The sequence below is a fragment of the Podarcis liolepis genome (genome assembly GCF_965112155.1).
Source record: "Podarcis liolepis genome assembly, chromosome: 3".
In the NCBI taxonomy this organism is placed as follows: Eukaryota; Metazoa; Chordata; class Lepidosauria; order Squamata; family Lacertidae; genus Podarcis; species Podarcis liolepis.
This window is the reverse complement of record NC_139557.1, coordinates 60799843-60825728: the sequence shown is the minus strand read 5'-3', so window position 1 is coordinate 60825728 and position 25886 is coordinate 60799843. Positions and strand designations below refer to the sequence as shown.

At 40.9% G+C, this 25886-nt stretch overlaps 1 protein-coding gene across 1 annotated transcript in view; it reads right to left on the bottom strand.

Moving 5' to 3' along the window:
* Positions 1-488: 488 nt before the first annotated feature.
* The window catches only part of ENPP1 (ectonucleotide pyrophosphatase/phosphodiesterase 1), a 46996-nt gene continuing 21598 nt past the window's right edge, over positions 489-25886 (bottom strand). Inside the window, exons 6-25 of the mRNA XM_083498086.1 lie at positions 23720-23817; positions 20913-20992; positions 19186-19305; positions 17779-17888; positions 16864-16929; positions 14952-15024; positions 14232-14340; positions 13223-13354; positions 11697-11728; positions 11300-11427; positions 10630-10699; positions 9063-9150; positions 7567-7742; positions 6170-6203; positions 5919-6073; positions 4882-5017; positions 4545-4625; positions 3923-4055; positions 1198-1354; positions 489-1110 (exon numbers count right to left, since the gene is read on the bottom strand). Coding sequence (XP_083354212.1) covers positions 943-1110; positions 1198-1354; positions 3923-4055; positions 4545-4625; positions 4882-5017; positions 5919-6073; positions 6170-6203; positions 7567-7742; positions 9063-9150; positions 10630-10699; positions 11300-11427; positions 11697-11728; positions 13223-13354; positions 14232-14340; positions 14952-15024; positions 16864-16929; positions 17779-17888; positions 19186-19305; positions 20913-20992; positions 23720-23817 — 2146 coding nt within the window. The 3' untranslated portion in view covers positions 489-942. The remainder of the gene's footprint in view (positions 1111-1197; positions 1355-3922; positions 4056-4544; positions 4626-4881; positions 5018-5918; positions 6074-6169; positions 6204-7566; positions 7743-9062; positions 9151-10629; positions 10700-11299; positions 11428-11696; positions 11729-13222; positions 13355-14231; positions 14341-14951; positions 15025-16863; positions 16930-17778; positions 17889-19185; positions 19306-20912; positions 20993-23719; positions 23818-25886) is intronic.

Below are 25886 nucleotides of genomic sequence, written 5' to 3'. Positions count from 1 at the left end.
CAGACTTCAGAAGCATTAATAAGATCACCACTCCCGATGCCTATCCCATACCCAAAGCGGATTCTATGTTGGAGTTGTTGGGACCAGCCAGCATCAGGGTTTTTGGCAAATGGAATTGGAATAATCTTCTAGGTGTAAAACAGCATTTAACACTGAATGGTATATATGGATTTACTTTTCTTCTGTTTGAGTTAAATGATTCTCCTGCATCTCAAAGAGGAAAGGGAATCTTTATGACAAGTGATAATCTCTCCCTATTTTTTTTAAAAGCAGTACCAGCAAATCTAACCAGCAAATATGTGTTACTCAAAAGGACTAGAATCTTAAAATCAGTATTTTTTCAATTTCCAGAAACGGGAGTGGGCAGTACAAATATGCTAGTGATTTTTTTCTTTTCTTTTCAGCAAATATTACAGGCCTATTACAAAGCTATCAGAAGCCTCTTCTTTCTATAAGTATTTGACATACAGTACATTCTGCAAAACAGCTCCGGAACATGGCTGTATCTTTATTTAGTATTTATATTATTTCTTCTTTTTTAAAAAATATACATGCCAGTTGTTTCACTTTTAGTGAATCCACTATTAACACAAATAATCCACTATAAACAAAAATAAAGTAATTCCAGAACACTTAAATGGAATTGAAAAGAGCTGTTGACGTTGCATGTGCGTCCATTTACGTATGGCTGGCAGAATGACTTTAATAATATACAAAACTTTCCACCTCATTCATGTGGATAACAGGCTGGGAGAAGCTGTTCTCTTTTGCTATAGTTGGTCCATAAAATGTCCCTGAGATACCAATGTGGCAGAGAGTCTTTCCAGCTCCCATTTTGCTCAAGCATCTTCAAAAAAAAAAGTATCTTCCAGCATGATTAAAACATTTACTTTGTGCAATATAGTTTCTTTCTTTCTCTCTCTTTCTGTATAGAAACTCACATTAGGCCTTGTCCGAGCTTGGCAAATAAGTTTTTAGCTGTAATATGTCGGGTACAGGCTGTTTTCTGTCATGGTAGAAACTTAGTCCCGTAAGAAGTTCCACATCTCTGACTCGGGTTGTATGGAACTTAATTCTCTCTTCCACCCACGAGGACTCAGGCTTGCCATTCTGTTGGAGCAGAGAGAAAAGGTTGTGTAAAAGATTGCCACAGAGTGTGCCTGTCTTTTTAGGGGGGGGGGAATTAGGATTACTCACTGCGCAGCTTTCACTGTTGTCTTCTTTGTGAGGTATAACATAAGATGCAACGTCAAGAGACCCTTCGCATTGCCAAGGAGTCTGGGAAATATTTTTACAACTTGTCAAGATAATAAAGTAGTGAGTTGGAATGAGGACTTCTGGATTACTTGTGAGCCTGGAATAAAAATTTTAAAAATCAGTATCTTAGACTTTGTCCTTGTAAGCTTTTAAAGTTTTGTCACACCACAATAGAATGGACAGTGGAATCGACAAAACATTTAAGCCTAAACTATAGCATTAAAATGGTTTGATCCTGCTAAATGCAACCTACCAGAAAGTTCTGCTGTGGGAAAACATTTTTGAAATGAATCATATAGGAGAATTTGCTGATGGATCAAGTCCCTTGATGTCAAAGGCATGAAATGTGTTTCTTTGGAAGTAGGTTTCCTTTTTTTAAAGCTTTACTTCCTCATTTTAAAGAAAACCTACTGAAGCTTACCAGTTAATGATGCTGTTAATGAGTTACTTCAAGCAGAGTTCATGATAAGTCAAAAGAATTCTTTGGAACCATGAGTCTAGTTAGCTGGAAAACTAGAATTGTTTTGCTAAGGAAAGCTTTGAAAGAAAGAAAAATTACAATAGCAACTCAGATGAAGGAAGGAATTGAATTTGTCGAAATGATAGTAGGTATCTGTGTAGCAGATTCACAGGCTGTATTTGGACTGAATGCTAAATCTTCATTCAGCACTACATGAATGACTGGGCTCCTCTCCTTCTCTGTTCCTCTCCCACAAAGCTGAGCTGCAGTCCAGAAGTAGCTGCTTCCATTTCCCCTTAACTGTGGTTGCTAATTAGTCAGAACCAGGGATCCTATGGTTAGTGTAGGCTTACTTTGAAACAAACTTCAGTCAGCATTAAATCATGTTCAGACAAAACAAAACACAGTTAAGGGAAAGTGGTAATGAAATCTTCCAAAAAAATTGTGGAGACAGAGAAGGGGGAGTGTTCAAGCTTAGGAAGGGGCTAAGCTAACTTTGCCCACTACATTAAAGTGGACATGTGTTTTGTATTATTAATAATATAAAGTAATATAAATTATTATTTATAAATGCACATACAGTTATACCTCGGGTAAAATGTGCTTCAGCTTACGCTCCGCAGTGACCCGGAAGTAACAGAGCACAGTACTTCTGGGCTTTGCCTCTCGCGCATGCGCAGATGCTCAAAATGACGTCACGTGCATGCACACGGAAGCTCATACCAATTACAAACTTAGTTGGTCTCTAAGGTGCTACTGGAAGGATTTTTTTTATTTTGTTCCCAAACTAATGTGAGGATCAGAACTTACTTTATCCACCAACATTCATACTTCATACAATTCTCAGAAACTCAGAAACCGTATCAGAATATGTTTAAATACAAATTTGGGAGGCCATAGAAATACATCTTTTGAAAGAAATGTGTTTTAAAATAGCATTTAAATATAGATTGTTGGCATAGGCGCCGACTCCATGGGGCTTGAGGGGGCCCGAGCCCCCTCAAAAATTTGTTTGGGGGGGCTCCGCCCCCCCAATAATCTCCGGCGCCCCTCCAGCAGAGCGCCGGAGATTATTGAAGGCTTGTAAACCCTTCAATAGAGTCCCGAAACCCCTCAATGAAACATCAGGATTTCTCAAAGAACCATCGCTGACCAATGGGCATCGTCCAAGGTGAGAGGCAGCCAATCCGAAGTCAGGAAGCAGCAGCCCCGTGTCTGGAGCGCGCGATCCGCCAGGAGAGCGCAAGAAACCGAGAGCAGAAAGCGGGGAAGAAGCGCGCTACAAAATGTAGCAACAGCGGATACAATGTTTCCTCCTGTTTCCTTGTTTCTTGCAAGACAGAAACAGAGGGCGATCCAGGGCTCCCCTCCCTCCCTCCCTACCTCCCTAGCAGAAGGTCCTTGGAGCTGATTAATAGGCGCAGCACGCTCTCCCCTATTCGCTCACGAGGAGGCAGCGCCACTTTATTTGCATATTCATGAGCTTATTTATTATTCATGAGCTTTCCCGGCCCCCCCCCAATATTTTTTATAAGTCCGCGTCCCTGATTGTTGGCTAACTTTCCAAAGAAATAAAATCACAGGTGACTGCAGAAATGGAACACAATGAACTTCTAGGTCAGGGGTCTGCAACCTGCGGCTCCGGAGCCGCATGTGGCTCTTTTACACCTTTGCTGCGGCTCCGGGGCGGATACTAGCGAGGGGAGGAGGCGCATTGTGCACCCCGACACTCCTCACTGTGGCGGGCGCTGTACAGGCTGTGACGTCGCATGGGGGCGGTGCGTGCATTAGTCACGCACCGTCCCGACGTCACCTTCCCGCCCGCTGTCAGATCGTGGCTCCGGAGATATATTTGTTTTAAATGTCGCAATGGTTTTGCGGCTCCCAGTTGTTGTTTTTTCTTTGGAAACGGGTCCAAGTGGCTCTTTTTGTCTTAAAGGTTGCAGACCCCTGTTCTAGGTGAACTCATGTGAAAGTGAAACAGACTTATTGGCCCATCAGTATTGCTGAGAATACAAAAATGGGATATAGATAATAGATAGATGATAGAGATAGATAGATAGATAGATAGATAGATAGATAGATAGATAACAAAATGCATTTTATCTGATGTTTCATCCCAGAAATTAACTATAGTAAGAACTTTTCTGTGGTAGCTTGTGCCATAAAATTGTAATAAAATAGCTACAACTGACATATGTTTACCTTTTCACTTCCTCAGGTGTATCATACAAGCCATTGTAGTCGTAATCAAACACAGGGCCAGCAATGACATGGACACCATTTCTGGCTGCAGCATAGGCTGGCAGTAAGACCGAATTAAAGTAGTTCCATATCACTGAAAACACAATGGGAGCAGTTGAACAAGGAAATACAAGCGCCTTTCCTATCAATCACACATGCAGGATAAGAGGGCATCTTTTGGCATTTCCCTTACTAAGATCATAGGCTGCCTTCGTTTTTCTTATTTGTCAAACTAGTTTTGTATGGCATGAACATATCACCATCCCCTGATGGCTGGCAAATATGACATCTTTGGGATGTTGGAGGCCTCATAACACATAACCTCTGTGGCCTGGGGAATTTCCCTTGATTTGTATATTTTCTAGTCAAACTGGGGGGGCGGCGGCACAGGGAGGTGCAAGCAGCTGCCCTCCAGACCCCTCACCTGCCCCTGCTAGCCAGCCCTGCTGCCTCCTCATACCATTCTTCAACTGAGGGAGTACACACTTGCCTCCAAACATCTTTACTTATTAGTGAGTTTCAGGGGTTTGGATGGCAGGTGGTGGTTTTAAAAATAAAAAGAGAAGACACAATTAACCCTTACCATGGAAAGCATGGTACATTGGTACAATATTGCTTGATAAGAATGCTTCGACTTTACTGTATCTTTCATCCTTTATCAGATCTGAAAATTAAAAATGTATAAACAACTATTAATTACAAAATTTGAATGAAATGTCTCAAAAAAGGCTTATGCCCCATCCCCCCCTTTTTGCCCACTTCTGGGTTGCAGCAATGTGCACATGCGCTGTTGCATGTCAATTCAATGCACATAAATCAGTCGGTGCCTTACATCTTATATATAAAAGCAGAAACTGCAACTCTTGCTTTGCACGCTAATAAGTTGCTCTGCTTAGAAATGAGAAAGAAAACAGAATTACTTGGTGGGAAAAGAAATCCATAGTTTAGCTGGGGGTGACTTTTGTAAAATGAACACATCTGGCTGCGGTTGGAAGGAATGCGACTGTCGACATTGAAACAGCTTGGGGTGGCTTCTGAAGATGCAGTCCAATTGTCCTAATTAACAAAATGGGGCATTAGTTGCTGAGTATGCATACCGCACATTACATAAATTGCCAGATACAGATTCACAATTGTCTCCCTTACTCTGACTGCCACCTATGAAATGGTTTAGCCTGTGAAGCTTTTTTTTTGTGTGTCAATAATTATTCCAGTTTCAGTTCAGCTGGCTGAACATATGACTTGTGAAGAACTCTCTAATAGTAGAATTTTATAATTCCAAACCTCTTCCAGTTTTGCCACACCACCAGGAATAGGTCTATGTAGACCTATTTGGTGGAAATATCCTTTTGGAGCACCAGACATTTTTCAGACCAAGCTGGTCATAGCTAGGGTGAGACAACATGTGACATGCAAATGTGAGAAGCACATGGATGTGTTGTGGTCCACCTGGCCTTTGTCCAACAGAAGACTGTGGCAGTGGAGGACTTCAGGCTGCTGTGGGAGAGCTTGGATGTATGAACTTCAAATTCTTCAACTTGGAATTCTAATCAATTCAATATCTAGCCCTGGTACTCTCGGCCTTTTCAGGCTGAAGCACCCACTTTTAATGCAAGAATGCATTTGGTGACCCAATTCTTTATCTTTTACCATATGTTTTCATGGTGGTGGTGATCTTGCTGCAACCCACTTGTGGGTCCTGACCCACCCGTTGAAAACCAGTGAAAGTCAACTAAATATCAAATGAAGTAAATTAGCTGAATTGTAACATGGGCCTGTTCTGCAATCTCCCACAATACTCATGGGGAACCACTGTGCTGTCTAAGAACCATTTGGTTTAGCTCTTAGTATCAGTATGCGTCTTAGTATTGTTTAGGCTCACTAGTCTTGCACCTCCTGATAACTTCTTTTCCCCCTTTTAAATATAAACTGTGTCCTTAATTACTAACGTACTTACATGCTTGTTAACCATATAGGCACTCCACAAAGGCATCTTGATCTTGTGGCTAAAGCCATTTACATAATGGTAGCTGTGAAGAAGACAATAGACCTGCTTCTTTTGGAGCACTCTGGGCCTCCCAAATGGCAAACTGTATTTTTCAATCTTCTTTACTAGAGTAGGAGGAAGAAAAACACAATTCAGCTTGCTTCTCCTGGAAAGATTTTCTGCTTAATTTATACTTTTCTCTAAGTAGTTACAACGCTTACCTTCTGAAGTATTGAAAGTTATCTGTTGTTGAACCTGTGGCAAGAGAAAGCAAAAGGTGAGGTCGTCATTTTGTGTATCATACCAAGCAAAACATTTCACACAAAAAGTCCTGTTTTTCATGTTCCATCTTTGTTCCTCTCAATCACAGGGGCCCCATGAGGGGATATAGTGACAAAGCTTTCTCCCACTTCAGAGACAGAGAACCTATGGGCCCTCCAGCTGCTGTTGAACTCCAGCTCCTATCAGACCCAGCTAAAATAGTCAATGGTTGAGGGCTAAATTTACCATTGGCCTACCCTGCAAGGGTCACATGCCAGCAATGGGTGTGACCACCCAACGTTATCACAGACACATAGCCCTCCCTCCTTCCCCCTCAGCTGATCTGCAAAGATCAGCTGTGGAACAGGGTTAGGTCTCTAACCCACTCATAAAAGGACCAATCTGATGACCAAGACAGGAACAATTGAATTCACATCATCATCTGGGGGCTGGGCTGGGCTGGGTGGAGAGATTTCCCTTTGAAGGAAGAGGCTCATGGTCTGAGAATTCTCCTTGTTCCAGCATTGTTGTTAGGTGTGGTCTCAGTAGAAAGCTGCTTTTCCAGCTCTGTCTGGTTTGCCAGCTATGGCCATTCCTGAAAAGGGACAGTCTAGCCTCTATGACTCATGCACTGACAACCTTGGGATTGGATTACTGTAATAAGCTGTATGTGGGGCTTGCTTTGAAGATGGTTCAGAAGCTACAGCTAGTGCAAAATGTGGCAGCTAGTCAGCTGACTGGTTCAGGTCCTTGGAATCCTATTGCACTAATCTTGTGAGAGTTGCAATGGTTCCCAATTTGCTTGCTATCAAGCAAAATTTAAGGCACTAGTAATGACTTATAAAGTTCTAAAACATGCTAAGATCAGGTTCTCCTAGCTGTTCCTCATCCCAGTGACATCTGTTATGCAGCATTGAGGGACAGTCCTCTCACTCTTACTGTCATCACGGTATGTCCTTTCCCTTGAACTATGACTGGCACCAACACTGATAAGCTTCCAATGTCAACCAAAAACCACCTGTTCCATCCAGCCTTTACAGGGGTGACCATCTAGCCAGATATTGATTATTCTTCTTATTGCTGCCCTTGCTGTGATTTTATCTGCTCCTTTTATTTTTGGGTTATGTTTGTATTGGTTGATAACCCTCCCTGGTATCACATTGTTATAAAGACTGAGTTAGAAATATAGATATTTAAAGGGTTTTTTTAAAAAAAAAAATATTACAAACCATAGAAATCCCTCATTGACATCACTGAATGCCAAGTGATGTTGACACAGCTTATGCAGGATTCCATGGGTTTAGCCAAGAGTGCCATCAATTGCTGCATATATTGTTTTGGTCTCATGAATACTTACTGAAAAATCACATGGGCAGCCACGGTTATCTGCAGAGGTTCTCTGTTGTGTGGGAGGGAATGTCGAAGGAAGGCTTTCTTCCTTGGGATGTCTCGGCATATAACTGGCCTTCTTTAAAAGGTGGTTGAGGCTTCCATGGGTTCCATTGTTGGGAGCCGGTGTCAAGCCGAGTAGATCTACAGATGTTCAGAAAACAATGGCAAAGATGTTCAAAGGTGACCTTCTGCACTGCAGTCCATTTGCAACTGTGATCATGAAAATGCCATGTCTTTAGAATTTCTGACATTTTTTAATTCTATCTATGCTGGTGGTCAACTGAAAGGCCCACTGGAAGCAGATCATAAGCATAAAAGTATAAGACAGTAAAATAAAGTAATCACATGCCCCAGGTGGGTCTCCTGGGAGACAGAATTCCAGAGCCTGGGTATTACCACTGAGAAGGACCTCGGACGTTATTGAGATGTGAAGTTGTGCTTCCTCTAAAGATATCAGTGAGTAGGCAGACTCATATGGGAACAAGCAAATCTTTAAATATAGCATATTATAGTCTGCTCACTACACAACACTGCCTGTCATATGTATAGAAGACAGCTTGGGATCTTCCGCCTTCTATAAGGCACACTTGCACACTGGCCAACCCCAACCCTGATTCAAGCCTACAGGAATAGTCTACAACTGCAAGAATTTCTCTCTCATTTCCTTCACAGGGCTATAGCTTCACTGTTGACAGAGGTTCTAGAGGTGCAGCAAAAGCTTGAGCCCTTTGCAGGCTGTGATGCTGCTGCTAACACACGATAGGCTAAAATTCATTCGCTAATAAAGAGCAGTCCAATGCAGCCTCAAACTGACAGGGATTTCACAAGTGTGAATAGTATTTACAAACAGTTTTCTCCCAAAGAGAAGTCTGTGCACAGGGACAACCATTTCAATAAATGCACACTGAGAAAATGAGAGCGCTATTGATGCTAAGGGGAAACAAGCTATTAATCTGGATAATCAGGTCATCAAGGGCCGTGCAAGAGAGCTTTAATATACAGCTCCCATGAATCTGTATGTTGAGACTGCATTTCATCACTTGCAAAGTTTCAAAATGTAAGACAACAAAACATGTCTTTATGGTGAAGCTGAAGGCTTATTTGGCTTCTTGTCTATGTCCAATAACCCATGAAACCCATTAAACACTTATTTAAGTGTGGGGCAGTTTGCAATGGGTAGAGAGAGCTCCAAGAAGGGGGAAATATTAAGATATGGGAATCCTGAGAAGATGATACACGTATAGAAAGAGAGTGAATAGGAAGAGGACAAGAAGGGGCTAAAAAAAATGTAGGGTTGTTGTTGTTAGATTGAAAATTGACGTGGGCAGGAGACAGCAGAGTCCAGCAGTTTCCCACTATAAGAAATGTATCCATAATGTGCATGTAAAAGTCCAGTCCAATCAAAAACTATTTTTCCAAAAGCTTTGTGAGGTGGGGGGGGGAGCAGCCACTCTACCATACCACACATTAAATTGTAGATCTCAATGTTTTCAAAGGGATCAACTTCATTTTGAATCTTGAATCCAGGTCCAAACCCAATAAACAGAGCCTAGAATAAAACAGAAATTATGTTTTATATGTATGAAATGAACATCTATCTCTCTCTCTCTCTCAGTGTGTAACACACACTCATTTGGAACATCCATTTAGGATGTAGTCCTTTTCTCATTTATCTGAGAATAGGCATGATTAATTCTATTTCTACTACTTCCATAAGGTTGCACTGTTAGTGTTTAACTAATAATTGCTAAATTGATCTGAATACAAATGCAGTCTAAGCTCATCTTAAATGATTCTCCGTTAAAGTTATTTCAGGGGAAATCGGAACAACCTTTCAACAGACTTCTCTACTTTAGACTGTGTGTATGAGAAATATATAGTTGATTCACATATATTTTTCAGAACTGTCTCCAGCAGAAGTAAACAGTGACTAATTATGCCCCTGTGTCTATGTAGCCCTTAAATTTATCTAAACATGTAAGACTGAGATAGCCCTTTTTAACGGCATACAGGAAACCCAGCTTTAAAAACAAAACAAAAAACCAAGTTTGATCTAACATTATCTGTCAGGAGGCTTACATTGTTGCAAATGTTCCAGTTGAGGTTCTTTTTTACTTTCTTTGAACAAATACAATATGTATTTCCTTGCAAATGTTATTGAAGTCATGATATAAATGTTATAATCTACCTTTATTCAGACTACAGCTGCATCCCTCAAGACAAACAAAAGCAAATAACAGACTGCTACTTTCAAGGCGAGTGAGTTTCTTATCTCTTGTGGTATTTTTTTTTAACAGCTGTTATTTGTGCAGCCACTGCTGTTTGCGATAAAGAACATTAGCATGCCATGCTTCTCGGTAACAACAGATGTTCCTACAGTAAAGATCTTAAACTACTACTTGTCCCCTGCAAAGACCATTCTTTTGAATTCTCATGCAAGTTGCACATTTAATAAAACCAAGATCTAGCTGTAAGACTGCTCCAGTCACCAGAAAAATCTAGCAGACAAGAGCTGATACAAGGATGATACTTGTGCCATGCATTTGGACTACATACTCTGCAGATGTACAGAAGAATAAATGTTGGGTTACCCAGTATCATCCCACTCCATCACACTCGGAACAGGACAGAATCTGCAATTTAAAGTAAGATAAATGCCATATCTCTGGCATTTCATAAACGTATGGGTTCTTGATCCAAATATCAAAAGTGAGATAATTTAAAATGCTGGCTGTCAAGATATAAAATTCTTCACCTACAACCTGAATTTGGAACAGTCCCATGAAAGCAATACAGTGGGGGATCTTTTAAAGATATATAGATTAGCTCACAGGGGCCTCCCAGCCCCATATTACAGGTAACTGGAATAAGCCTAAGTAGGCAGGACACAAGTCTAGATGGCAAGGAGGGTCAGTGGTCAGGCATGAGTGAGAAACATAGTGGGAGCATGATAGAGATCCCAGCATCAAAGCTACCCCAGGATCATTAAAAGCCTTGGAAGCGCACAGAGGGGAGAGACCCTATTTACCTGCATATTTGCAAATGCATTGTCTGACCCATGGAATCCACCAGTGCAATACTTGAGCTCAGAGGGCATCCTACAAAACACAGACATGAATAGATAACTGGCAATACCTGCCAACCGGCATTACAGAAAAAGCTTGACTAGCGCAACCACTGACCCTCAAACCTTCCTTTTTCACAATTTGTTCCTCTTCCTACTATTCAGAGCACCATTTGCTGAGACTATGTAATGGTGTTTCCATTGTCATAGCCAAGGGCGGCGGAGGGGAGGCCGTCCTCCCATCAAGTAAATAAACAAAAATACTTAACTGAGGTTTTGCCGCTGCCCCGCCCCCCCTAAATCCTAGCTACACCCATGGATGCTTCTCAAATCTCTTCATTAGCTTCTTTCCCCTTTCCATATCCAGGACTAACTCCTTGTCCTGCTCCTTAAAATTCTTCTAACCAGCAAAGCTCAGCCTCAAAATCCAACAAACTAGCAGAAGGGAAAACTCAAGAAAGATTACAAATATATAATTTGATCCCACTTAATAGAAATAAGCAACAAAACTCAGAAACATACGATTTGCGTTACGGTGCTGGAATGAAAGAATGCTTCCATGCACAAGTAGAGTTCATGGGCCCTGTAAAAAAATTAAATTTTCATAGCCAGGAACGAAAGAGTGGCCACTTACCGAGCAAGCTGCCATTGCTGGTCCATATAAAAATGCACTGGCTCAATCCGGTCGTTCTTGGCATAATGAAATCGCTTGGGGAGCAGTTGCTTCAGGTATGCCTTGAAAGGTTGATTTGGAACCAAGCACTGAAAATGTTGAAATTAAAAACACATATTTAACCCTGTTACGCTTGCAAATTTTAAGTGTTCCCAAAAGGAAACACTTGAATAACTCAAACAGTAAACCTATTCAAATTCTTCTATAGAAAATTTTCAGGTCCCCTTCTCTCTCTCTCTCTCTCACCCCATCATGGGAGCCACTTCCATGTGATCTGGTGTCATACCCACAAGGGTAAGCCCGATAAAGAACGTAGCTATAATTTTACAACTGGACAGAGAGTAATGACTATACTTACTGTAAGGTTTCTTACAATGCCTTCGTAATCAACTGGAAGAGTTAGATGAAATAATTAGTTACCTAAAGGTCAAAACAAAAATGAAAATAAAGGATATCCTAATAAGTCATGGTGATCTAAAAACTGCACAATACTTCATATTCCTTAGCAAGCATTCGTGGCTCTCTCTTTTTTGCCATAGCCTTATCCACACCAAAAGCAACTCTTTACCATACAGCATAGCACAAGGGTGTCAAAAACCAATGTGGCCAGTCCCATGCTGGCATCAGGCAGACTTGGCTGAAAAGCTCTCCAATCGTTCATTTAACACACAACTTACTTGAGTAATGTGAGATTTCTCTGAGTGCTCAGTACATTAGTTAAACATAGAGAAGTGTCTAAATAAATAAAAACAAGCAGCAACTGTCATCTTTCTGGAACCGACTTGAGTTTTGTGTTCTTTGAAATATCATGCCCTTGGTATGAAACAGTTCAATTGCTTTAAAATGTGCCAGCTCTGTATTTCCCCCCAAAAGAAATCAATTGCATTTATTCACTTCTGCGAAAGAAAGTTAAGAGACTGTGGACTAAAAATGCATCATGGAATTGTAGATTTCGAAAAGGCCACAAGTGCCATCTACTCCAACCCCCTGCAATGCAGGAATCTTTTGCTCAATGTGGGGCTCAAACTCATGACCCTGAGATTAAGAGTCACGTGCTCTACCAAAGTATGATTGCATGTGGCATCTTATTGTATTGTATTATATTGATAGGATACTGGGGTTGTGCCTCAAGATAGTCAGTGGTTGGATTTGTATATAACACTGAAGAATATGCCTGCAAAAACTAGAGTTCTTTTTTTACCTCCCCATATCCAACCAGTTTAAGTGTTCCAAAACACTTAAGTTATGCCTTTCAAGTGATTAAATCACTGAAGAGTTGACACAGAGAAAAGCTCCAGTGCAATGATGCATTGTTCTATAATTTTTGCTGCAATCTTTACCTCATTGACCTGGGAATAAGCCCCACTGAATTCAATAGGACTTACTTCTGTGTATATACCGTATTTTTTGCTCTATAAGACTCACTTTTTCCCTCCTAAAAAGTAAGGGGAAATGTGTGTGCGTCTTATGGAGCGAATGCAGGCTGCACAGCTATCCCCGAAGCCAGAACAGCAAGAGGGATTGCTGCTTTCGCTGCACAGTGATCCCTCTTGCTGTTCTGGCTTCTGGGATTCAGAATATATATTTTTTCTTGTTTTCCTCCTCCAAAAACTAGGTGCATCTTGTGATCTGGTGCTTATAAGTTGTTTCAGATGCAGGTAATGAACACAATAATTCATTTATTTGTTCAGTTTACATTTTAACCTGCTCTTTGGTCAAACAAAGGTCAACCATTCCCAGGACTGAAGCAGGAGAGAAGCTTGACATGGTTATTTTGTTATGGACTTCTTGTAGTACAGGCTCGTTCCAATATTTATTTTGCTGTACTTTGAAAGTTGCAACACACACAAATAAGTAGTATAAATTAGTCTAGTAGTTACATACAAGAGTAATACTCATCTGGAACTTTTTGGGGTCTCAAGCGAGCTGCAGGTCCAGGTACTACAAACAAGTCTTGAACACTATCCAAGTATGTATTGAGGTATGCTGATTTGCTGCAGCTTGCTGCCTCCATTCCTTCAAAGAAAGAAAGAAAGACTCTTTTTAAGAATAGCTCACTGAGACAACATAGCTCACCAAGCAAAATTACTAGAAAGACATGAACAACAAATGAGTGGCACAATCCTGTACATGTCTACTCAGAAGCAAGCCTCATCAAGTTCAGTGGAACTTACCCCCAGATAAGTGCGTATAGGATTGCAACCTTAGTAGTATAAATAGACTTTGACATTTCAATAACAGAGCAATCCAAACTACAGGAAATGGTGTAACTTCTGTTGGGTCACTAAATCTAATGAAAGAGCTGAAGGAGGTTTGGGATCAGGGTCACACTGCTATTTCTCCCTCCTGCTCCAGCCACTCCCCTGGATCACCCCCTTTTTTTTGGCAGTGTGGGGCTGGGCGGGTTATGCTCACATAATTTATGCTGCTCATCTGAGCCAGGGTGGAGAATTTATACAGTTGGGACAAGCCAAGAGCTGCTGGATCCAATCTCCCCACCCCAGCAGGTTGTTTCGATTGTACCATAAATGTTGCAAATTGTTGCCTATGTTTTTGTTTCTCCACCTCAGTCCTAAACATGAAAGTAAGTCACTGTGACTTAAACTGGATTTACTCCCATTTATTCTGGACCTTTCTGAGATACTGATATGAGATATTACAAATAATGAAGAGTGTGAACCAAATCAAGTTAGAGAAAATATGTATTCATTCACACATAAAATTTATAGGCTGCACTGTAACCACAGTTCTCTAGGTAGCTCAACACAAAATTACAGTAAAACAAAATATAACCAATAAAACACCAGGATATTGAAAAATATACTTATTATTTGTTTGTTTGTTTTTAAAAAGAAGTGTTCAAACAAGACCTGCATAATTTAAATAAGCTTACCATGATCAGAAAGCAGAATAATGTTAATGCAATTGTGGAGGTTCATCTGCTTAAGTCCATCCATCAGTAGCCCAACGATGCTGTCTACTCTCTGTAATGCAAGAATGACCTGCAAAGGGGGGGGGGGGGGAGAGGCAAAACCAATGATAACTTAACATGTAAATAAATGTTAACGGCGATTAATATTTTCAATATTTCAACAAGTTACTCACATAGAAAAAACTTTTCTCTCTAGGCCTGCAGCCTGACATACATACACAGAAACAAATGGAAATCTAGACTGGGATTTTGGAAAGCATCACAAATATAGTTAGAAGAAAGATGTGTCTTATTTTTTATATTTAATGGCTTAAATTAAGAGGTTGTCAGTTACCATGGCCCGGTTAATGCATAATGCTAAGCCAAACCATGGTTTACAGCACAATCCTAACCATGTCTTCTCAGAAGCACGTTTCGTTGAATTCACTGGGGCTTACTCCCAGGTAAGAGAGGTGCAGATTGCAGGCTTAGTCTGGGGTAGCACAGCAGCAGAAGGACCAGAGAAATTCACACTGTGCCATGGTTTAGCTGAGCATTAGGTGTGAACTGGGAAGTGCTGTTATTAAAATGCTGCTGTACATATAAGCTTCCAACAAATCTCTTTTTTTAAAAAATCACATCCCTGAGCAATTACAGAACTTAACATTAAAACCAAAAGTAAAATTATATGAAGTTACTTACTTCACTGCTAACTGGTCCATATCTGTGGCCTGAGGAATCTGGTTCTTCTAAATACAGAGTGTAAAGGTGTGGTCTATATCAAACAGCACCAACATTTTAATATTTTACATATAAATTCAGAGAGAAGCGTGGAAATATTTAGATTCAATATTATTTATGAGAAATAAGTGTGCACCAAGAACAAGAAAGGGTCTTGCAACACCATTACAGAATAGCTGAATATCCTAGCTTACATATATTAGAGAACAGGTGTGCCACACCAGCTAAGAGAACAGAATGAGTTATGAATCAAGAAATCTCCAGTTTGAATCTCGCCTCTGCCATAAACTCATTAGGTGGCCTTAGGCAAGCCATTCTCCCTCATCCTTAGTCATGCCTCCCCAGATGAGAGATAGGAAGAATAACAAGGACTGAGAATGCACTCCTAATCCTGCTACTGTCTGGCAGGTTTAATGGAGCAGTGGGGGCCCCACCACATTCACATCCTTGCTAAGTATGGAAGGTGAAAGGGGGAAGAGAAATTGCTCCAGCAGTTGGGAGATGGTGCATTGATCAGCCCTGGATCTGTGGCAATGTCATCACACGATGGCAACAGGGCTGGCTTGGAAGCAAAACAAACCCTCAGCTGGCTCAGCCCCTCCCTAGAGTTCTCTGCTGGTTGCCATTGCCAGGAAACTCACTATAAGCACTTCCTGCTGCTCTTGTATTTGGCAGGCAGAATGGGGAACTCTGCACACAGGTGGCACACAGGGCTGGGCAGAGGGACATGTAATCCAACCCCAGCCCGGTGCAAATGGGGGTTAGATTACTCTGCCACTTAAGCGGGTTAAGATTGTAACTAGATAATGCATGAAAAGTACTTGAAAACCCTTCAAAATGCGTGAGAAGTACTTTGGAACCCTTGAAAGTGCTACACAAATGATGATGTGGCATATATATATATATATATATATATATATATATATATATATATATATGCATGAAAGCTTTTTTCTCCATGAAAGCCTGTGCTGCAATAAATATGTAGGGCTTTATGGTGCCACAAGACCTTTCATCGCTTTTTCTGCAACAGCTTAAAATAACTATGGCTCTGGAAACTGTTTGTTGTTCACTGAAGCAAAAACAACAAAACCTGTGGTTCAATGTGGTTCAAGCAGATGTACATATGGCGGCAGCCTAAGACCACAATCCATGCAAAGTCAAGCACACATGAATCCTACAGATTTCAGTGGGAAAGTGAAATGTGTACTCAAGTATCTGCCATTGAAAATTAAAGGGGATTAAGTGCTGATCATGCTGTAACAAATGTACTTTGCTGCAAGACCCTATTTTTTCACATGTACCTTCTTCAGATGCTGCATCAGTACAGTCTTACTATGGAAGCTCATGCCACAAGTAATGTGTTACGCTTTAATGTACCGCCACACTGTATATTGCTACCACAGCTACACATCTGGAGTTATAAACTGAATACAAATCTTACAGGGAGATGGAAACAGGCGTAACTTGGTGGTCTTGCTAAAATGCACAGAATTATGCAGTGATGGATGTCCCCAAGATCCTACAAGCAGAATTCTGCCCAAGGGATGCTTCTGCTGGTAGATGAAGGAGTGGATTCCATCATTTCTCCTTCTGCTGTGCTTCCCCTTGGCCTTGGAAATCCACTCCAGAGGACCAGGGGAACCCTCCAAAACAGTGAGGGAGGTGGCAAGAAGGATGGTGGAGAAAAAAGGGAAGCAGCAAAAATTTCTTCCTTCCCACTTCTGCCAGCAGGAGTCTCCGCAGGGTCAAATATTGTTCTGTTTGTGAAAGAGCCCAGTCTGGATCCAAGGCAAATAGCATTCAAGTTAATCATTGTCCTGGTTTTCTAACAGTCCTAAGCCCAAGTATAGCTTTGAAATGTCATGCTTACCTTTCCTCTTCTGGTAACTGTAGCCATTTAAGAAAAGTCATTACTCTTTCTCCATATGGCACTGACCTAAATAATAAAACAAAACAAAACAAAAAGACTTCAGCTCCAAAACACGGTGACCAGGTATTACCCATTAAATCTGTACAGGTGGATTCTGTTGTCCTCATACCATTTTTTTATGTTTGTGTATCTGCACTGAAGTACCTGCTTTATTTATTAGTATTTAAAGGTAAAGGTAAAGGTACCCCTGACTGTTAGGTCCAGTCGCAGACGACTCTGGGGTTGTGGTGCTCTTCTCGCTCTATAGGCTGAGGGAGCTGGCGTTTGACCACAGACAGCTTCCGGGTCATGTGGCCAGCATGACTAAGCTGCTTCTGGTGAACCAGAGCAGTGCACGGAAACGCCATTTACCTTCCCACCGGAGCGGTACCTATTTATCTACTTGCACTTTGACATGCTTTCAAACTGCTAGGTTGGCAGGAGCTGGGAGTGAACAATGGGAGCTCGAACCGCCGACCTTCTGATCGGCAAGCCCTAGGCTCTGTGGTTTAGACCACAGTGCCACCTGCGTCCCTTTGTATTTGCTTTGTATTAATTCATTTGGTCTGGGATTCATTTGGGGATGATGAAGAGAGGAAGTGAAGATGGCTGAGTTGCAGTTCTAAAGAAAAAGATGGGTAGAAGCCAAGTGAAAGGCCATTTCTGTGGAAGATAGACATGGATGAGACATAAATCAAGGAGGGATTGGATGAGCCTGCCTTGTTAAAGCAAAAGAAAAACAAATAACTATTTGATGAATTGAGGAATATGTTCTTCCTATTGTGATATTGGTAGAATAAACAAGATGTGCTGTTTCAAAACTTTTTTAAAATTCTAGGTTTTTTGTATTTGTTGTTTGTCAACTTAGAGACTCACCCATTGTATACTTTATAGATGTCTGGAAAACTTCCATTAACGGCGACATCTGAACCAGGCCAGAAGAATGTGGCAGATTTTAGTCCTTGATACATAGCTGTCAACCAGATCTGTATGAAAGGATAGACAATTGCTATTCATTAAGTCTTTCTAATGATGAATTTCATGAACTTTATTTTAAAGCTATTTATAGTAACATGGAGAGATACGTTTTACCAGGTCAGGTCAGGTCAGTGACCCATGTGGCTCAGTGTTGTCTACTTTTACTTGCAGTGAGTTCAGATGTTCAAAGGTCTCCTGCTCCCTCAAAGCCCTCTGCACTGTTTCTCCCTTGCTGTCCTGTATACTTAAAACTGCCTCCTGGAATGCCTGGGTGATGCCGCCTCCCTTACTTCCTCTAAATCATTCCCCAAAGACCAACCTTGGCTCAACTGTCTAGTTCCTATGCTCTTCTCTAATGGAGCCTACGGCCATCCACACATTTCCAGCTTAAAACACAGCTAAGTTGTTCTTTCTCTCAAATCAGATCAATTGATGTGTGGGTGTCGGGGAACTATATAAAAAAAGTCTGTCTGTTATAATAAACAACAGGATAGAGATGGGGTGGTATTCAACTAAGTTTGACTCAGAGTAGACACACTGAAATTAATGGACCTAATGGATTGCAGCTAACGTCCTTTCTACACCACTTGCCAAAGCAGCAGTGGGAATGGACTGACCACAGAATAAACAGCCTCTAACTAAGCTTAAGCATGTGAAACTGAAACAGCTGCACCAATAAGGAATCAATAAACTTCTAGTCTTTACCTTCAAACCCTCCATGGCCTTGGTCTCTTATACCTTATACCTTTACTGACACATCCTTTCCTTTTGACAGTCAGTTATCCATTCCATCACCTGTTCCCTGAAATGATTCTGCCCTTACTGCTTTGCTGTCCATCTGGAACTGCTTCACAAGGCACCTTTATGCAAACACCTTCCTTAATTTCCTTCAAACCCACCTTCAACCACAGTTCCAAAGATTAAATGTAATTAATACAAACATGTGTAATTGAAATAACTGGATAGTTCAATCCTGACTTCAGTTCCCTCCCCCCATCTCTTTTGTCTGTTTCTCTTGCCCTGAATTTCAGACTGTAAGCTCCTTGGGGGCAGGGACCTGTCCTCTTGTGCTCTGAAAAGTGACATGCACACTGATGACGCTATATAAATATAGCAATAGTATAAATACATATTCAGTTAGAATAGGTTCCTTTTTTAAAAAAAAGATAAATAAAAGCAAAAGATACTTAAATTTTCAATTCTTTCATGGGTTGTTAGGATATACTATATATTATATTGGCATATAACTTTTGGCAGGAAGGGCAGGATATGAAATAAGTAAAATATAATATAATTAGCACTTACTGGCTGTCCTTGGTACCACTGTGGATTAAACTTCTCTACGTTTCTGAGAGTGAAGATACCATTTCTCTTTGGGTCGTACATTTTATTATCCACTAGACCATGGGATTCTGGGTATAAGCCCTGAAAAATAAGATTGATTCATTGCATATGTATCAACATTGCTTCTGCTTCCAACCATCTGGGGACAAGGGACTGTATTTGAGCAATAACACTTGCAGGTCCAACCAACTTGACATATTGCTTATCTTTACCAATCTCCCCCTATAATGTACAGCCCCACCAGAGTTTGGGGTGCTTGTAGGGCATACTCTCCATTCACATAGGACAACAAATTAGTAGGACACACCTCTTAACGAGTGTGGGAAGATTAACAAAGAGGCAGTGTTAAATTGAAAGGCAAGAGAGACAGAACAAGAAAGAGGGTAAAGAAAGGCTGGGATGGGAATGGTATTTCAATTAGCATCATGGACTCAAGGGGTGGGGAAAAGATATGAAAAGGGATGGACTGCTTTCATATTTTTAAGTCACTGAGTTTTTGGCAAACAAAAGGTTAAAATATACTTTTAAAAAACTAGCCAAAAGATATCACATTACACACATGTATAATGTTAGAAACGTAAGTGCTTCACCAGATTTTGTCTAAGGGCTCCTCCAGCAAACCTCTTTATTGGAGCGTTCATCCCGATTTGCTTGCATGAAGCTTAGCTGGTGGTTAGCTTTGTCCAGTCCCGATTGAACATTTGAGCTGCTTTATTTATGGGCAGTTATATGGAAATGAACATTCATCTCGCATTCCTCCTAATTTGGTTGGGAGGGGGTTTACACACCTTCCTGTTAATTGTTTATTCACCCCATCACTTTCCAAACCACAAAATCTGTGGTTGATTTTAAGTGGATTCATTGCACTAGAATTACAGAGTACTTTAATCCACTTTAATTGTGCAAATATAAAGCTCTGGTATGTGACTGAATCTCTTCCACAAAGTACTGACAGTCACAAGGCACCCTAAATGGTTATGAGTCTCTAAAGGGTAGTCAAAATGGTGATTCCAAGATGTTGATAAGACTCCAATTCCCTGCTACCACGGCTCTCAACATACAGATGTTCAGGCTTGGGATTTATAGTCTTACTTAGGGGTAATTGCTAGTATCCAGGTGATAAAAAGATGATAACAAGGCTTAATTTGCTTTTTTCAGGACACTGATCTAATGTTTTACTTAAGAAATGGCATTGACTGAGGAATCTGAATTTGAGGGAAGCAGTTGCCAAGCACTTCCTGAGACTGTGAGAATGGCTAGTTACCAGCAAAAGGATAACGAGATTCATTACCTACCCCTTTTAGTCTCTGTCAGCTATCATGCACAAAGCAACATGAAAGCTCTGCCTTAGGCAAGCATCTAATTACTTCCTCCTCCGCCCCTGCCCACCTCTCTGAACTGGTGTTGCCTCTTTGGTATTAGCATCTAGGCATTTCACAGGTACACATTTGCATTATGCATTTTCTGCAGTTATCCTTCTGTTTCCCACAAGAATCCTTACACTATTAACAAGCAATGGAACTTGAGAGCCAAAATATTGTACAATTTTGCGTACTCTCTTACTAATGAACTGAAAATGAAATAGTATAGAATGAAATCCACTTTCTTCCTCCTAGGGTGGGTGTGTGGGTGTGTGGGTGTGTGGGTGTGTGGGTGTGTGGTGTGTAGGAATCCCAAGATGCTCTTACCGTGACAATGCTGTAATGATTGGGAAATGTTTTTGATGGATACACTGGTCTCATGCCATGAGCGTATGTTCCACATTTTCCTTTTGTAGGAAGCAAAATAAAATTAGAATTGTCTAACAATGCCACATTGACAGATAATATATTTTTTCATACAAATACTTTACAAAGTGCTATAAGAATATGACAAAATTGTCAATTGCACCAAAGGTCATTTCCCCAGCTGCATTTACGGATTGGTAGCTGGTTGGAGCACAACTGGCTTGCAGTGACAGCGAGTGGCAACTATATTCACATAAACTGTCTGGGGAGCCATGGGGAGTTCCTCCCAGACAACCACAACCGTATAGCAATTTGTTGCTGTATAGCAAATCGCTACCACATAGCAATATGAATGCGTCAACTGACCCTCATAAACATAAAGAGAGTAAACATAGGAACTTTTGACGCTAACAGTTTTCCTCTTCAGAGTCCTGCCTCTTGTGGTTTTCAGTTTATGGCCACCCTACATTGCTGGATCAATAAACTAAATCTTTAGAAATCTACAGAGACAGTCTTTGGTTTCTAGTGCTAACTTGAAAAGAAAACAAATAATCTCCAGAACTTATACTTCCATAAACGCATTCTAAAGAATGCCCTTCTCATCTCAATTCTTAAAGTAACATGCCATTCATTACCACTCTGAAATGGGTAATGGTGGTCAAATGAAAGATACCTTGACAGGAGTCCTTCTGGGCTTTTATTAGTCCCCATGACCTTATTCCTTCACTCCTCATCCTCTTTTCACACTATGGGCTTATCAGGTTAAGGAGCAGTAGTGGATGGCAGAGCAGGGTGATGGCACTTGCCTGACCTTCCAGCAGAGGAATCAATGCCACCAGCTCCTGCTGGCGTGTTTGCACTGTGCTGGCCTCACCACAGCCTTGTACCTCCCATTCTCCCTTCAGGTAAGCACTGCTACCCTACCACCCACTACTATTAAGCAGGATGAGGAAGCACTAGGTAAGACCTGAAAGAAGTCCAGCTGACCCTCCTAGGCAAATCCACAAGGTCATTCCTTACTGTATATTCAAATAAATGAGATTTTCAGAAACTAGAGATGCAAATATTTTGCTTCTTTAATTCAGCTCACGGAAAATATTTGGTAATCATCTCAAAATTAAAGTATCCAACATCCCCTCTGTCTCAGAATGATAGGAGGCTACAGGCTCAAAGGTTCAGAACAGGGTGGCCAACATGGTTTTATTGGACTCCCAACTCCCATCAGCCTTAGGCAGCATAGTCCATGGTTAGGGATGACAGGAGTCTGGAGGGCACCACACTGACTACTTTTGCTTTAGAGTTTTTAGACCAATGCTACGTCATGTCACCTTCCAAATGAACTTAGCCTGTGTTTATGTGACAGCTGTAGCTAATAAACATAGCAAAAGAAAGTTGTTCTAGAAACTGGTTTGTGTGCATGTGTTTGTACCTGTTCCCTGTTCTGATTAGCAAGCTAATTCAACATAAATGCTTACATTATTGTAAAATTAGAAATACTGTGCTGTTGCCAAAACATGTCCACTAAGCACTTGTCGCTCACTCTCTTTACAACTTTTTAGATATCTAAACATTTAAACAAAGAACTGCCACGGAATTACTATGTTGCTAAGTTACAGGCTAATTCTGCCCCCTGAATTTTTATATAGCCAATCAATGCTCCATTGTTTTCTCAGTATGCTGCATACCACAGCATAGACTTTGCTCTTGCAGTGCTACACACCAGTATGCATAATGGATTTGATCTAGAGATATGCAAGCACAAGTATAATGATGTGATGGAGCTTTCACGCACAATGGGGCTTTCCATCTCCCCACTGCAACTCTCTATAACACATACACACACCGCAAAACAAAAAACCTACTGCTCCTGATGAGATAGGACACACACACTGCAAAACAAAAAACCTACTGCTCCTGATGAGATAGGACACAGGCACTAAAGCAGGGTGGACAGATAGAGGGGAACAGGAAGAGAAGTCAACAGGAACAATTTAGGTGAGCAAAACTGCCTTCTGTTTACATACAGGACTTTCTGGACTAAAATCATAGGCTTTACCTATAACAGCTTTAAAACAAGCTTGTTTGGTTCACTTCAATATGGCAGAATATGACCCGCTGGAGGTCAGGGATGGCAGTGGTTTCCACCAATTCGTCTTCCCCTCTTGCTACCTCCTTTGTATTCTGGAGATTCCCAGCCACCCTTCTGGAGCAGATTTACAGGAGGTACAGGGGGCTATAGGGAAAAGCAGGGGTTGTCTTGTCTCCCCCTCCCCAACTCTCCCAGTTTGAAATTCAAATAAATAAACCATGTGTTGGGCATTTGTTGTGTGAGTTGCTGCTTTGTTGTTGTTTTTTTAAAAAAATCAAGTCAACTGAAATTCTTGCTGACTATATTCTATTTTTAACATTCTTCTGCCCTCATCCCCAATACTAACTCCTTAAGAGTCCAAGAGTCTTGTCTCGCCAAATTTTTCCATGTTTTGAACTGTGGTTACTTTCAAAATGATCACTGTCCAGCCACAGTAACAGTTGTCTAATCATGCCTGCCCTTCATAGAACCCAGGCTTGGCTTCATCAAAGTCTCTCTTGTCTTTTGACTCATCAGCCGCTATAAAACTGCCACCCTCATTTGGGTCAAAATGAGTTTACGGGAAGTGTGAGAAGCTCATGAGGGCAGACAACATGTTCAAGGGGAAAGTACTGTTTAGATTTATTATTACATTCTTAATAGATCAACATGCTGTGGCTCAGACAGAGAAGCTACTCACGTAATTTGTTAATAACAGGAAGAAGTCTACCCCATGTGTGCAAATACTCAGCTCTGAATCCATCCAAGGAAAACAACAACAGTGGAGGTTTTGAAAACCTGAGCAATTAGAAATGAGACAGTTAAAGGCAAGAATTTATTAGCTGTTCACTCTTTCTCCAAGTACTCTTTACGCCCCTTTGGGTGCTCTCCCCCATGTGCTCATAAAGAAGAGAGTGGGACCACACCCAATGACCCCACACATGCCATCAAGTCACTGCTGTCTGCAGAGTGAAGGGAAAGTCTGAAGAGGGGAGCCACTCTATATGCGTATGCTTCCCTGTGATCCAGGATCCTTTGAAAGGCCAGCAGAGACACAAAGGCGAGGGCAGGAGCCAGCAGCCCTGTCACCTGCTCCACAATTTGTTTGACACCTGAATAGGGTTAACAGGCACCAATCTCACCAATTCTAATTTTCAAAAGCCACACATTTAGATAAATTCAAGCTATACTTCCAAACCCTTTCGCATTGTGTGAAAAGACTGAACATCTAGACCACGGGTAGGTAAACTAAGGCTCGGGGGCCGGATCCAGCCCAATTGCCTTCTAAATCCAGCCTGCGGACAGTCCAGGAATCAGCATGTTTTTACATGAGTAGAATGTGTCCTTTTATTTAAAATGCATTTCTGGGTTATTTGTGGAACATAGGAATTCATTTTTGTTTAGTTTTTCAAAATATAGTCCAGCCCCCCCCCCCAAGGTCTGAGGGACAGTGGACCAGCCCCCTGCTGAAAAAGTTTGCTGACCCCTTATCTAGACAAAATAGCGCTGAATACGTAGCAAGGAGCATAATGACATATGCTACAAAAAATGTTGCCGGGAGCCTAGCCAAAGGCAACTCTAGTGCAATAAATATGCTGGAAAGTTCATTTATCTCCTTGGTAACTACAATGAGTCCTTTCCATTTATTTGCTTCATAAAGTTAGTTTCCACATTTTAGAAAGAATGGTACCCACAAGGCACAGAAGTCAAATAAATATAGAACAATAACATATTGTTAATTATAATTTAATAAATATATCCAAATATCATATAATGCAGTGGAAATGATATGTAAAAGCATATAATTTAAACTAGGGTTATCATTATAAGTAATAAATATTGCAAGTACTAACTAGTAAAAAAAATACATTCATACAGAAATCAGTCCCTGTAAAACCTTAATATTACAATACAATCACATTTATGGAGGGAGAGCGAGGAGTGGTGATGGGGAATGGCATTCCTAAAGGGTTGTCATTAAAGAAAATGGTAATCACTTGATGTTTATATAAGAGATGCTGTAATGAGCTCAGACTGGAGCCTGAAAGATTTAGGAAAAATGTCTGGGAAACCTGCGGAACTGGTTGGGCACTGGTTAAGCAAATTAATTAAAAGAATCTTGATCACTGGGTATCTGTAAGAACAGGATGCAAAAATAAGAGATTGCATTAGTTTTGATGGACTTGACACATTTAGCTAAAATAGTTGGGTGATCTTTTAAGTTTACCTAGGTATTCACTCTATACCAAAGTTCCCTCTATTGGAGAGGAGCATTTAATAAGATAGAGATGCTTCAGGCAGGTTTTCTGCTGCTAGCAGTGGATTTGGCTTGATGACCCACCTCTCTAAGTCAAATGTAGTGATGAAATGTACCAACGTTTTCTGAAGAAAGTGTGAAAGGAGTTCTGTACTTTTCTTATGAGCGGATGTATCATCTGAGCTTCACCAAATCTGTTCTAAAGCTGTCATCTCAAAAAAATGGGCACAAAACACAAACAAAGGCTGAGAGAATATCCTTGGGATTGGGGTTAAGTACCCAGAATTCTCATATTTCTATAAGAATGTTGTGCATTTACTTTTCAGCAGGCAGCTGATTGTCTTCTGTTTAGTTTTTAGCCATCATTCCTTTTCTCTTTTGCAAGTTGGATAGCACCTCCACACACATGCTCTTTGTTCCATACTAGAGTTTATTTTATAGTCAATGAAACATTTAAATAGCAGCAGATTTTATCGTGGTAAGGCTGCTCTCTGAAGCACATTTGGTGGGAAGTAAGATTCATCAATGGCTACTAGCCATGATGTCTATGGTGCCAGAAGTGGAGTGTCTTGAATACTAGCTGCTGGGAATCACAAATGGGGAGGGAGGA